The following is a 12368-nucleotide window of genomic DNA, read 5'->3' as shown; positions in this document are numbered from 1 at the left end:
TTTTTTTTTTTTTTTTTTTTTTTTTTTTTTTTTTTTTTTTTTGTACTGGGGATGGAACTCAGGTCCTGTGCTGTGATGTAGGTGGCAGAACCACTGAGCTAAATCCCTGCCCCCCCTTTTATTCATTGCTTTTTAATTTTAAGCCAGCTTTGCTTTCTCAGAATCAATCTTCTTTTGTTGTTGATCTTTCACTCTTCATATAGTCCTAGATCTAATACACTAATGTTTTGTTGAGGATTTTTGTATCTGTGTCAATGAGGAATATTTCTTGAATTGTCTTGATCAGGTTGGTATCAGATTAATATTAGCCTCATAGAATAAGGTACCTCTTCAGTTTTCTGGGAGAGGATGTGTACAATTGATACTAGTTTTGTCTTAAATATGTAGCATATCTGTGAAGCTTTCTGCCTGAGTTTTTTGTTTGTTTGTTTGTTTTTTGAGACAGGGTCTCACTATGTAGTTGAGACTGTCCTGGAACTCACTGGGTATCCCAGGCTGGTCTTAACCTCACAGTGATCTTCCTGCCTCAGCCTCCTGAGTGCTGGGATTATAGGCATGCGCCCCCACACCCCGCAAGTTTTCTTTGTTAGATGGTTTCTAATTATACATTCAGTTTTTTCAAATAGCTATAGGATCATTTAGGGTCATCTACATTTTTGTGTCCTCTTTGTGGTCATTCTGGCTACTGGTTTATCAGTTTTCTTGACCCCTTGCCTTGGGATATCAGCAATTACTTGGAAATTCTTTACATTGTTGATATCTAAATTAATTCTCTGAAGATTGCAGAACATTTTTTGTACAATTTTAGTCTTTTTAAATGTGTTGAGGTTTGTGTGACCCAGCACATTACGTAAAAGAATTTTCTCTGTATATTTGAGTTGAATGAGTGTTCTACCGCTTTTTTGTGAAAACTACTGTAAATATCAAATTGATTGTGTTCAAGTCTTCTGTGTTCTCTTTGGGTGGTGGCAGCACCAGCAGCACTGTGGCTGCTGATTGAACTCAGGGCCTCCATGCTAAGCAAGTACCCTTATCACTGAACTACATCCCAGTTCACTGTGTAGGTAGCTACATACACATAGCTGTTCTCTATATACTTTGTGTCAAAATTAAGATGATTTTGAGATCTTATGCTGCAATTATTTCCTTATTTCTCTTTGTACTTCTATCAGATTTTGTTTCATGTATTTTGAAACTCTGTCACTGGATTAATAGATGATTAATCCTCTCACAATATAAATTTTCCTTCCTTAGTATCATAGGTTGCTCATCACTGATCCAAAATACTTCAATGGAGGGCTGGAGATCTGGTTTAGTGGTTCCACCACCTGCCTAGCAAGTGAAAGGGCCCAAGTTCGATCCCCGGTACAAAAAAAAACTTCAGTGGTTATAAAAAACAAAAGTGAATTTTCAGGTCCTGCTCCCAAAATATCTCATTTCTATGCAGATATTCTAGAACCTGATTGTTCACAGATAAGTGTGGAATGAATGGAAGAGAGGGAAAAGCAAGGAGGGAGCGTAGGAGTTAAGACTGAATGAAGGGCAGGGAGGGAACTCCATGTGTAAGGGAAATGGAAGTAAGGAAAATGAACTCAGCCTCGGTTGAGGGACATGTGACTGTAGCCAGACAGTGGCTGTTTCCAGCGTTTGCTGTGGGAGAGTAGTGGGCAGCCAGGTGTGCGTGTGCTCATGGCACAGAGCAAAGAGCATCTGTTCTCCCAGGGACACCAGTGACCGGGGTGGTACTGAGCATTTCCAGGAAGGATACAAGATTGATGCTGGTTTTGTAATGTCATTTCTCAGTTCCTGTGACCTAAAGTACACAGAAGGAGTACAGTCCCTCAACTGGACCAAAATCATGAAGACCATCGTGGATGACCCTGAAGGCTTCTTCGAGCAGGGTGGCTGGTCTTTCCTGGAACCTGAGGGTGAGGTGCGTGAGTGTGGGGTTTCTTTCCCGGGATACAGTATCGCCTGCTCCCATTCTGACAGGTAGCAAAATGGCACAGGGATATTACATGAGGGCCAGAGCAGCTAGGAGAAACACTGAACATAGCTTGGTATTTCTTTGTCTTCAGAGTGCTCTTGCAGGTACAGTAGACCCCTGAAATTAGCAGGGATGACACTTCTAGAGCACCTGAGAATTATGAAAACCCACATATTGCAGTTATGGTCAGAAAAATGCTTATAAATGTCCCCCAACCCCCCGTACTGGGGATTGAACTCAGAACCTTGCGCTTGTGAGGCAGGCACAGTGCCGCTGAGCTAAATCCCCAGCCCTATAAATGCCTATTTTTATAGTCTTAAACTCTAAAAATGCTGTGTCTCCCACAGGTATATAATTTAATTTAACTAAATACTATATTTCTAAAACCTTAGGGAGCACGGCATTTTGGCAGCATCTTAGGGATCTTAGGGCTTTAAGAAGAACAAAACTAAGCTGGGCGTGGTGGTGCACACCTGCAATCCCGGCACTCGGGAAGCTGAGGCAAGAGGATCACTGCGAGTTCAGGACCAGCCTGGTCTCCATAGTGAGTTCCTGGGCAGTACTACATAGTGAGACCCTGTTTAAAAAAAAAAAAAACTGAGAAGCTGTGAGATAGCTACATGTGGTATAGCAGCCTATTACAACATGGGAATGCTGGTGCATCTGCTCGAGATGGATTACAGAGCTGTAGCCAATCAGCAGCAAGGAAAATAGAGTAACGCTCTTGAATTGGCTACTTGGAAACCTGCCATATTGCTGGGGCACACTCTGAACCTCAACTTTAAGGGTTTATACTATAAATGATAAGATGATGGGGCATTGGTAGCCAATGGCAGAGTTCGTTGATATTACAGAAACTTTTCTTCACTGAGTTTCTTAGTATGGGGGCTGGATTTAGGGCATTTTATAAAAACACCTTTGCATGATGCATTATTAGTCTTTCTGTCCTTAATCCGTCTTAGCAAGGAAGGATGAAATGATCCTTTCAGAAATAAAAATTGGTATGTACAAGACTAGGGATCAGGCCAGGCGTGGTGGCGCACGCCTGTAATCCCAGCACTCACCTGAGGCAGGAGGATTGCTGTGAGTTCGAGACCAGCCTCGGCTACATAGTGAGTTCAGGTCAGTCTCAACTACATAGTGAGACCGTCTCAAAACAAAAACCAAAAAAAAAAAAAGACTAGGGATCAGTCCCCAGCACAAAAAAGAACTATGAATTAGATGTTGAAATGATCTAACAACTTTAGCTTATCAGTAATATGAGACGACTAGTCATTTATCTCTTGGTGATTCGGGGTTTTTGTTTTTTTTGGTGTAAAATGCTAGTGGTACCATAGATACTAAACTGGTTAATTCGGTAGAAGGTAAAATAAATAAATATCATTATGTTCTAACTTAACCAGGGGAGTGATGCTGAAGAAGGGGATTCAGAGTCTGAAATCGAAGATGAGACTTTCAATCCTTCTGAGGATGACTATGAAGAGGAAGAGGAGGACAGTGATGAGGATTACTCATCTGAAGCAGAAGAATCAGGTTAGTCTTTATAACAAAAAGTTTGCATGGCTTCCTAATCTAATTTGATTTCTGGAAGCACTTCTTGTTTGTTTTTGTTTTTGATAGCAGGGGTCAAACTCAGGTCCTTGCGCTTGCGAGGCAGGTGCTGGAACCACTGAGCTAAATCCCAGCCCTGGAAGCACTTTGTGAAGAGGAGAATTGTGTCATTCCATACTGGCATGGCTGATGTGTGATTATTGTTACTATTCCAGACTACTCCAAGGGATCCTTGGGCAGTGAAGAAGAGAGTGGCAAAGACTGGGATGAACTGGAGGAAGAAGCCCGAAAAGGTTTAAAAGAGATTCTGTTTTTGCTTGGCTTATTCTTTTCTTTACCCATTTATGTATAAATTTCTAGCCAGATGTGGTAGTACATGCCGGTAACCCTAACACTAGGGAGGCTGAGACAGAGGAGGATTGGGAGTTGGAGGCCAGCTTGAGCAACAGTAACAAGACCCTGTTTTTAGGAGTACAAAAAAAAGTTTCTACCACATTTCTGTATTTTGAGTTATTAGTATTAGCAGCCTAATGAGAGTAACAGAAGAACACATAAATCTGATTTGAAGCCACAGCTATAACAGACCAAAGGAGAGAAGAAATTAGGTCCGGGCTTTGTCTCCATACTTTCTCAAGTGGTCATGACTGCCTAGGCGGATGCTTTTTGCCTCTGCCCAAGCCCCTGGTTTGCTCATAGCCAATTATACCATGTAGTCATCTAAGGCTCCAAGTTTGGAATGTCTTTGTCGTGCTAACCCTTACCTAGTTTCTCTGAAACTAAACTGCAAACACAAGTTAAAGATGAAGAGGAAATATTTATTACCTGATGTAACCCAAATACCATGATAGGATAGCTTCTTTAATTCTTAAATAATTCCTTATCACTTGATTAAACGAAGAGTCAAATTTTAAGCACTTGCCTTAGGTCACATAACTAGTGACTGAGTAAATTGTCCATGCTGTCTCATGCCTGCCAGGAGCATTAGGTAACTAAATATAACTAATAATAGCTCTTCATTCTGTTTAGCGGACCGTGAAAGTCGCTATGAGGAAGAAGAAGAACAGAGTCGAAGTATGAGCCGGAAGAGGAAGGCATCTGTACACAGTTCAGGCCGTGGCTCTAACCGTGGTTCCAGACACAGCTCTGCACCACCCAAGAAAAAGAGGAAGTAACACCTGAACTTTGGCTCTGAGCTCCACTCTTCTTCTCCAGCCAACTCCGGAAAATTTTACATGACATAGAAACTGGGTTTTTTTCTTTTGTTTTCTTTGAAGTTCTGCCGTTTGTGTTTATGGGTTTAGGGGCCATTTGTGTGGACCAGTCAGTCTACTCTGGGAATTTCAGGACCACCAGGACACGTGCTGATGGCCCCATTCAGATGGCAAGGGAGGAGGTGTTCTTGAAGAAGGCTGGAGGCTCCCACTGTTAATACCGTTCATTCCTCTCTTCCTGTCACCTCCTGCCGGGACATCAGTGGCTTCTGACGTCTTTGGTGTCTCAAAGCTGTATTTCCAAGACAGTGGTACAAGGTGACCTTAACCTCCTGTACTATGGTTCTTGACCAGCAGCTCCAGTCCTTCATCCTCCCCCACTGCTGTGACCTTCCTCACGTCTCTTTTAGGTTCCATCTTTGCAATACTCAAGAAAAGGTTCTTAGAATTTGCTAACGATTATGATAAACCCTACAACTTGAGCTAGTGAGGCAGATTGGGCTGATGCCTTCGTCTGAGTTTTCCTGGTTTCTTGCTTCGTGCAGATTCTGAGGTATTTCTGCCACCTTGGAAGACGTGAAGCAGTGACACTCCCTGCCTCGGCTGTTTCTTCTTAAAATTTCATACATGATACAGTGATAGAAGGCAAAATTACCACTGTTTCTCTTTTCTGATGTGTCAAAGGAAGAATGGTTGTGTGCCTCCTGCACTGCTTCAAGTGAAATCTAGAGGGAGGCTCATGGAAGTCATCGTTTAGATCTCGAAGGAACGAGTTAAGCCTTGGGCCTAGCATTGCCTGTGGAGGAAAGAGAAGAGGAAGGGAGGCCATATCTACAACACAGCCTCTTGCACTGCTGCTCCTTGTTTTTACCTGCCCTGCCATTGTCCTGTATTTATCAGTTTCTGTTGAACGGCTTTTTACGTGTGGGACGTTTCTCTTGCCCTCCTTCCTCCTGGTTCTCTGCACCCACCTTCCCCACTGCACTTCCTTCCATGTTCTGTGACTTAAGAGAAGGGGGGAGGGCTCAGACTTTTTGTTTGTTTGTTTTATGTTTTTTTCTCCTTAGCAGTAGAACTTGATATTTTCAATTTTGGAAAAACTAAAAGATAAATAAACTGTGGGGTTTTTGTTAGTTTTGTTTTTGTAAATTTGCCTTTTATGACCGTTCCTTTTGAAGTCCATGAAAGGAGCCCTGCTTTTCTCCTGGTAAAGCACTAAGGTGAAAGGAAATGTGTTGTCCAGCTAGTGTCACAAAAATGAACTTTGATCATCCTAAACTTTAAACTTCAGGTTGACAGATCCAGACATCCCAGCCAACATAGGTATAGCAAGTTAATTCGTAAGAGACTTTATTGTTCCCTCAGAGACACTAGAATGGAAGGATGTGTGTTGGTCCTTCATGACAACAGATCTCCAGTCATCTCCTGGTAAATGCCATGGAGGGCTGCAACTGCCTGAAGGGAGACTTTCAGCCTTCCTATTGCTACATCCTGGTCTTCGGGGCTGACAACTGTTGGGAAGGAAAGAAAGGGTCAGGTGGCGGTGGCAGCAACATTGAGTTAAAGACTAATACCTCATACTTGTCACTTCTGCCAGCTGCAGTGAAGGGGACTTGGAAGCTAGGCTTGCTGTTGCATGCCTGGAACCCTAGCGCTCTGGAAAGCCAAGGCAGGAGGACAGAGAGTTTGAGCCCAGCCTGGGAACTGAGCAAGATCTTGTCTCAAAATTTTGAAAAAAGTGGGAGGGACTTTGGGATGTAGCTCAATACTAAGGCCCTGGATTCAATCCCCAATACTGGGGCAGGGGTAGCCCTTTAAATTCTAATCATAAGGTAAGATGGAGGGCTAAAATACACAAGTGACTTTAAGATGGGGTCTTACTATGGAGCCTGGGCTGGCCTTGAACTTGAGTGAGCCTCCTGACAGCCTCCCAAATGGTGGGATCACAAGTGTGCACTACCCTGCCTGGAAACAACCAGCTACTTTGATGCTTAATCCAGAAATGACACAAACAGCCAGCATTTTATCAACTTTACATGGTAATTGTACTTTAAAGGTGAAACAATTACTCATTATTAGGATGTTTTTCCTTAGAAATAAATGCAACTGAGAAGCACAAAAATTGAACGACTTACTCTCCAGCTCTTGTTCCACGATGTCTCTTCCAGATTCAAGGATCTGCCACAGTTCAAGATACACATAACCTACTTCTTCACAGTCCTTTGCTGCTTCATCCATGGGATCACTCACTACTGTAAATTTTAAACTAGAAATAAAAAAAAAAAAAACATTTAATTCACTGCTTTAAAAATAAAGTAATTATAAATAATAATGTTTTCCCTAACTCACCTTCTCTTCCCTCCATTTTACAAATGGGCAATCAGAAGAGGTGAGAAATTATTTAAGTAGCAACAGGACATAAGAAAAGGAAACACTCAGAATAATTTAGTTAATTTCGTCAAAACTCAAACCAGGCATGCTAACACGTACCTATAATCCCCAGATTGAGGAGGCTGAGGCAGGAGGATGACCTGAGTTCAAGGCCAGCCTGAATTAACCTGGAGAGACTCAGTCTTCAAAAGCAAACCACATAACTAAGCATGGTTAAATAAAAGGTATTAGGCAAAAGGATATATATCCTCAACCTGTTAATACTCATTTGTGATTATGTTCCTGTATCATCCAAATGTCCAATAATGTGCAGGGATGATACTCCCACCTGTGCTCCCAGGAGAGGAGTGGTCAATGGCATTACTGTTAAGCATGAGGATAAGCGTTCTACTTCAAACTCTATTGCAGTTTTTTGTTTGGTACCAGGGATTGAACTTGGGCCCTTGTACTTGCCAGGCAAGTGGCAGAACCACTGAGCTAAATCCCAGGCCCTTATTGCAGTTTTATTCTCTAGAGCCTTCAAGTAACGCAAAGATCCTAGAACTAGTAAATGTAAGAATTGAGACTAACCAGCTCTGCCAGTGTACAAAACCAGGATATGCTGTGCCACACTAGCAGAGAAAAAGCAGCTGTGCCTGGTGGTGCGTGCCTGTAATTCCAGCACTCAGGAGGCTGAGGCAGGAGGATCAGAGTTCCAGGCCAGCCTGAACTATATAGCGAAGCCCTGTCTCAAAAAACAAAAACACCCCCCACCCAAAGGCAGAATCAATCGCAATCTAAAGTTGTGTTTTTGTTTTTGCAGTCCAGGGGGTTAAACTCAAGACCTGGTGCTTGCAAGGCAGATGCAGTACTACTGAGCGAAATCCCCAGCCCCGATCTAAAGTTGAGTAGAGGGTTAGGGTGAATACCTGCCTAGCATGCACAAGGGAGGCCCTGGGATCAATCCCCAGCACTGCACAAATACCGTAAAAAAATTTTTAAATGGAGTAGAAAAGAATTAGCACTATAAGGGAATAAAGGATGATGATGTTCTAATGCTAAAATACTAAAAGTAAACTATTAGCACAAAAGGCAAATGACCAGATCACTCCATCTCCACGTTGCCTGTAAACAGGGGCGGGGGCTCGAGTCAGAGTCCCTAGTTCAACCGACTCCTTCCAGACCTTTCTGTGACTGACAGGTAATGGAACCAGATTAAGTAACTTCTTGGGCCTTCAGGAAATGATAGATTAACACCAGTCCTGTATCATTTTTGACCCACATAGAGGAAGTGTTCCCAGATTGAAAAAACAAAAACACAAAATTTGAATTTTGGCCAAATAATGAATGAATGGCTTTTTAAATGTAAGTCCCATGCATCTGTTATCTCCAAACTAAAAGGAGGCATTCTCATAGGTTTAATAGAGGTAATTGCCTTTTCTAAAACTTCAAATGATAGCTAGAATTTAGAATATTCCCATAAAAAAAAATTAAATGCAAAGAGATTGTAAAGGCACAGTATTTGGTAAGCTGGCAGCGCTGCGTGTGTGAGAAACGAATCAAGTCACCTCAGAAAGTCAAAGCAGTCTGCCATTGTGTGGGGAGCACCATTAAGACTGGAATAAACCACCCCGAAATTGTCCATCTGGGCAGGGGCGTGGCTCAGTGGTAGAGCACTGGCACTGGGCTGGCTCATGGGAGGCCCCAGGCTCCATTCCCAGCAGTGAGAAACAAGAGCCTATCGGGCAGGTACCAGTGAGACAACGAGCTGAAAGCACACACTAAAGAATTGCTTTAGCAGTCACATGCATTCAGACTCAAGTAAATAGGAATTCACTCAGAAAATTAACTTAAGTTCCTGAAAAAATCAGCATCAGGCCCGGGATGTAGCTCAATGGTTCGGCTGCCTGCTTTGCAAACACAAGGTCCTGAGTTCAATCCCCGGTACCAAAAAAAAGAAAAAAAAAAAAAAAAAAAAAAAAAAAAATCAGGTTCAGCACAAAATTAAACTCCCAACTTTTTGTTGGTTTTGTTTTTAAGACAACTTGTCACTATGTAGGTTCAAGGGCCTCAAACTTGGAATGATCCTCCTGCCTCAGCCTCCTGAGTTCTGGGAGCACAGGCACATGCCACCTTCCCACTCTTGAATTCCTGTCTGAATTTCTCCTTTCTCTCAAAGCAGATACGTACTGGCCTTGCTCTGGATCCTGCGCCTGCAGCATGTCAAATAGGAACTGCCTTCGGCCTTGCTGCTCCACAGGGTCCAGGTCAATCACTAAGAGAAAAACACAAACACACACAGTTGCTATTCAGGCACAAAGATTTTCATAACGGATGCTTGTAAAACAGTGACCTAAAGTAGAGGTTGGCCTCCAGGCCCATAGGCTGGCTCCCTGCTTTAATAAATAAAGCTTTATTGAATATACCTCTGCCCATCCGTGTACCTATCATCTGGGGCTGCTTTATTACTGTATGTATGTACTGCAGAGTGGGATTGAACCTAAGGCCTTGTACCAAGCTACATTCTCAGCATTTTTAAAAATAATTGCTCTGGCTAGGCTAAAACATGTTATCCTCCTGCCTCAGCCTCCTTAGTACCACTAGGCCTGGCTAAAACTGAAATGCCCCCTCTGAGGTTCAATGCCTTAATGCTAAAGACAGGACCTTCAGATTCTGAGACTGACACTGCCTACTGCACTGAAGAGGCAGATGAAAACTTTTTGTTTTTTTGAGACAGGGTCTCACTGTGTAGTTGAGACTGACCTGGAACTCACTAGTAGCCCAGGGTGGTCTCGAACTCACAGCCATCCTCTTGCCTCAGCCTTGCGAGTGCTGGGATTACAGGCGTGCGCCACCATGCCCAGCTAGATGAAAACTTTAAATGAAAATGTTTTCAATGTTTTTTTCTTTGTGTTGTGGTTGTTATTTTTTTTTCTCATTGAGTTTATTGGTACATTTTAGGGATACAGTACAGTTACATTCATTATTGGCATCTTGTACCTTTACATGACAGGTCTCGGTTCTCATTTTTTCCCCTTGTGAAAATGTTTTCAATGTTGATTTCTTTATTGATCCACTTATCAACTATGACAGTAGAAAAAGGGATTACATGCTTGAGTTTCGCAAAATATTTACTTTAAATATTGATTTCCTTAAGAGCTACTCAAGCCAGGCCTGGTGGTATACTCTTGTAATCCCAGTACTCAGGAGGCTGAGGCAGGAGGATAACCATGAGTTCGAGATCAGCCTGGGCTACACAGTCCGTTCAAAGCCAGCCCGAACTATATGGCTATATATATTGTCTCAAAAAAAACCAAAGAAATAAAAATAAAAGCTACTCCAAAATGTGATCTATTAAAACATCTCTTTAAAATGGGAAGGGAATTAAGAAATGAGGGCTAGGAAGAGGAAAGGAGAAATAAAAATAATTAAGATGTGTTCTGTGCATGTACCAATACCCCAGTGAATGGAATCACTATTACCATATACATGTATTAATAAATGTTTTAAATTAAATATAAATAAGTAAATATTTGCATCAAAAGAAAGGAAGGAAGAAAAAGAAAAAAGCTAGGCATGGTGGCACACGCCCGTAATCCCAGCATTTGGGAGGCTGAGGCAGGAGGATCACTGTGAGTTCGAGACCAGCCTGGGCTACACAGTGAGTTCCAGGTCAGTCTCAACTACATAGTGAGACCCTTCTCAAAAAAAAAAAAGGAAGAAAAGGGAGGGAGGGAGAGAGAGAATAAAGCAGCTGGGTGTGGTGGCACGTGCCAACACTCATTAGGGCTAAGCAGGAGGATCACATGTTCAAGTCCAGCCTGGGAAACTTAATGGTTTAACAAGACTGTCTCAAAAAAAAATTTTTTAATGTTTTTTTAAAGATCTGGGGATGTAGCTCAGTGCAAAGATCCCCTGAGTTCAATACCTAGTATTGCAAAGAAAGAAGAAACAGAGAGGCAGAAGGGAGGGAGGGAAAAAGGAAAGAAAGCTGACTGCGGTGGTGCACACCTATAATCTCAGCACTCAGGAGGCTGAAGCAGAAGGATCACTGAGAGTTCAGTCAGCCTCGGATACACAGTGAGTTCTAGGCCCGGCTGAACTACATAGTGAGACCCTGTCTCAAAAGAAAAAAAGGACAAAGAAATAAACCATTTGTATGTATTGCTTTTGTAGGTGATATAATAAGATAAAATGGTTGAAATCAGGCCAGGGAAGTAGTTCATCACCAGTGTTCACTTCCCCAACACCACAATTTTAAAAAAGAGAAAGGAAAAAAGGTCGGATCACCCCGTCAGAAATCCAAACTTCAGCGCATGTCTGGCCCCTCTGGCTGCTACCCACCCAGGATGCCTTACCTTTGCTGAAGTGGAAGTAGACCTCTTCTCCTGCCCTTGGTTTCCGCAGGGATACCGGAGTCTCTGTCTCAGACAAGGGCAGATCGCAGAATCTGTACTCCACGTACACTTGCTTTATGTTCTCATCAGACATGACTTCAGCCTCTGGGTAGAAGGCCAGCGAGACGATTTCAATGCGCATTTTCTCTGAATCCTAATAGGTAAACCATTTATTGTCCAGAGGTTAGAGAGGCTTCAAGTGCTCCGACTCCCAATTAACTCATTGCTCTAAAAACCACTTGGTGTTGCTCTCCCTGAGGATCGGTTCGTAGACACAGGACTTAACTGGCAGCAGTACATCACTGAATTACCACAGCTCATCTCTGGGGAGGTTTGTGAAGAGAATCCAGTTTCCATCTCCCAGCAAATCATTTCTCCAGACCAGCTTTTCCTGGCCATCTCTAAAGAGAAAGAATCAAGATTTCTGGAGAGAGCTGGGTGTGGTGGCACATGCCTGTAATCCCAGCACTCGGGAGGCTGAGGCAGGAGAATCGCTGTGAGTTGAGACCAGCCTGGGCTACATGGTGAGTTCCAGGTCTGTCTCAACTACATAGTGAGATCCTGTCTCAAAAAAACAAAAACAAAAATCTGGAGAGAGATTGTCCAACATTTTCCTGAGGTTAGGAGCTGGGTGACCTGCCCAGTGACCCTGGAGATTTGTGGCAAAGAGCTGTCTGGTGCTGCTTCTGCTGCCCACCTATGTGCGTGCCACAGACTACCCCACACAGTGACTTCAGAGATTCCCACTCTACTTCAGAATCACTGCTGTTTTCTCTTTCCTCCCCTCCTCCTCCTCCTCATCTTCCATCTTCTTTGTTTGTTTTGTTTTGGTTTTTTTTTTTTTTTTTTTTT

At 42.8% G+C, this 12368-nt stretch overlaps 2 protein-coding genes across 2 annotated transcripts in view; one reads left to right on the top strand and one right to left on the bottom strand.

The window, feature by feature from the left end:
- The window catches only part of Supt16h (SPT16 homolog, facilitates chromatin remodeling subunit), a 36865-nt gene extending 31021 nt beyond the window's left edge, over nt 1-5844 (top strand). Inside the window, exons 23-26 of the mRNA XM_010637830.3 lie at nt 1804-1933; nt 3391-3520; nt 3754-3831; nt 4565-5844. Coding sequence (XP_010636132.1) covers nt 1804-1933; nt 3391-3520; nt 3754-3831; nt 4565-4710 — 484 coding nt within the window. The 3' untranslated portion in view covers nt 4711-5844. The remainder of the gene's footprint in view (nt 1-1803; nt 1934-3390; nt 3521-3753; nt 3832-4564) is intronic.
- A 252-nt stretch (nt 5845-6096) lies between these two features.
- The window catches only part of Rpgrip1 (RPGR interacting protein 1), a 56480-nt gene continuing 50208 nt past the window's right edge, over nt 6097-12368 (bottom strand). The window contains exons 22-25 of the mRNA XM_033765063.1: nt 11478-11670; nt 9310-9394; nt 6885-7015; nt 6097-6260 (exon numbers count right to left, since the gene is read on the bottom strand). Of these exons, the coding sequence (XP_033620954.1) occupies nt 6148-6260; nt 6885-7015; nt 9310-9394; nt 11478-11670 (522 nt within the window). The 3' untranslated portion in view covers nt 6097-6147. The remainder of the gene's footprint in view (nt 6261-6884; nt 7016-9309; nt 9395-11477; nt 11671-12368) is intronic.

This window comes from Fukomys damarensis, unplaced genomic scaffold, assembly GCF_012274545.1.
Source record: "Fukomys damarensis isolate Sample0158 unplaced genomic scaffold, DMR_v1.0_HiC HiC_scaffold_17, whole genome shotgun sequence".
NCBI classification, from domain to species: Eukaryota; Metazoa; Chordata; class Mammalia; order Rodentia; family Bathyergidae; genus Fukomys; species Fukomys damarensis.
Note: the sequence above shows the minus strand (reverse complement) of the source record. Positions and strands in the feature narration are given on the sequence as shown.